Here is a 1,820-nt window from a genome sequence, read left to right as displayed (position 1 = left end):
CCGACAGTTCACCCAAGAAGACAAACCCGTTTTGTTATGGACGTGGATTTTTGATAGCAACAAATCAAACGACCTCTCTTCAATTGCCTGCTCATTTTGACAGAAATAGTACAACAATGACCAACAAGTATTACATCTACATTTATGAAGAAGAGTATAGTGCACTTTCAGTCAATGTGACCATCTCAAAGCAGCTTGGCAAAGTCGGAGAAAACTTCTTCACCATAACACAACAAATGGCCGAGGATATGGTTAACACTGGCAAAACGTACACTGTGACATTTCCAATATCATCAGAAGGACGTGACGCGTACTCTGCGTGTATGCCCGGCAAGATCATGCGCGTCATCAGATTTTGCATTCAATACGAGGGAATATTTTCAATTGTTGTGAGTACTTTACAAGAGAATCGAATGAGATACATGCAAGAGTTCAGAAAAACGGCGGACGGCACCAACGAGTGTGTACAGTTATGGCAGGGAATGGCTTTTGGTAACCAACGAATTAACGGCCGTAAAAATGGTGTTGTTGTGAGGATCAATGGAAGTAATGGACTCGAACGAGTCTTTTCTTTTATCAGTGATGAACGAGAAATTGATATTCCAGCCACTTTCACGGCAATTTGTCCAGAAAATTGTCATGAAAGTACAGGAAATGGGGTGTGTTCTTTGTATGATATGAAATGCAACTGCAACGCATCTTTTGGAGGAGTTGATTGCCACAAATTGTGTTATTATAATGGTGCTTTTCTTGATGGCGTTGGTAATAACCAATGCTATCAGGGCACAGATGGATGTGATGATTATTGCAAATGCAAAGATGGATATACACTGACTGGCCATTTATGTGCAAGTACAACATGTTCTTCACGTAATTTTGACTCTTTGAAAAAGGAATGTGACCCCAAAAGTGAAGGGTGTCAAGCCAATTGCCAGTGTGATGCACAGTTTTTCACATACAAGAGAGGTATTTGTTATCCAAACAATTGTGGAAATGGAATAGTTGAAAGTGTTGTATCTTCTTCTGGGGTTTTACGATTGGAAGACTGTGACAATGGGTTGTATTGTGACTCCACGTGTCATTGTATGTCTGGATACGTTCAAGACAAATCCAACACAACTCAGTGCATTCAAGAAAACAATCCGGCCGGTATGATAGTTGGAATTGTAGTTGGATGTGTAGTTGCTTTCTCCATTTTCATTGCATGTTTAATCGCGTTTTTGGTATACACATACAACTTTGGTCGTATCGATATTATGGAGTTCAAAAAACAACAAGAGCCGTATTATTTCTACCTTTCTGGTTCTGTCAGCAAAGAACCGAGCAGAGAAAACAAATATTTAATAGAGCCTCTTGCACTTGATTTTGGAAACTCAAGTTCACTTACAGCAGTAGCAGACACTCGGTATGAACGAATAGAAATTTCAAACAAAAGTAGGAAGAAATGGATGATGGTGATCTTCCACACACCAAACAACCCAAAGTTCGTGTTCCACTTTGACCCACTCGTTCTACTTGTTCGCCCCAATCACACAACAACAATAACAGTATATGCCACCATCAATTGTACGTGCAAAATTAAGGATATGAAGATTAACTACACAGTCTGGTTCAGTAACAACAAAACAAATTTGGAAGATGTGAGAGACTTGCTCAAAGGAAAGGACTTTGAGTCTTGGTCGCGATTGGACCAACTTGCAATGGACAAAAAAATGAAAGGAATCATTTCACATTACCACTATTCATTTGTTATTAAAACGGAAGTTGCAACGTCGACATTACTTGATATGGATGAGTTGAATATGAGAGATGTCCCAATT

At 39.4% G+C, this 1,820-nt stretch overlaps 1 protein-coding gene across 1 annotated transcript; it reads left to right on the top strand.

The window, feature by feature from the left end:
* Positions 1-152: 152 nt before the first annotated feature.
* On the top strand, positions 153-1,811 carry EIN_098130 (protein kinase domain containing protein; the record flags this gene model as incomplete). The annotated part of the gene is made up of 1 exon (XM_004254239.1): positions 153-1,811. A coding segment is annotated over one exon (1,659 nt), but the record flags the coding sequence as incomplete, so codon positions are not given.
* Positions 1,812-1,820: the final 9 nt, after the last annotated feature.

The sequence above is a fragment of the Entamoeba invadens genome (assembly GCF_000330505.1).
Source record: "Entamoeba invadens IP1 unplaced genomic scaffold scaff_1105074725199, whole genome shotgun sequence".
Taxonomy (NCBI): domain Eukaryota; phylum Evosea; order Mastigamoebida; family Endamoebidae; genus Entamoeba; species Entamoeba invadens.
This window is presented reverse-complemented; position numbering and strand designations above follow the sequence as displayed.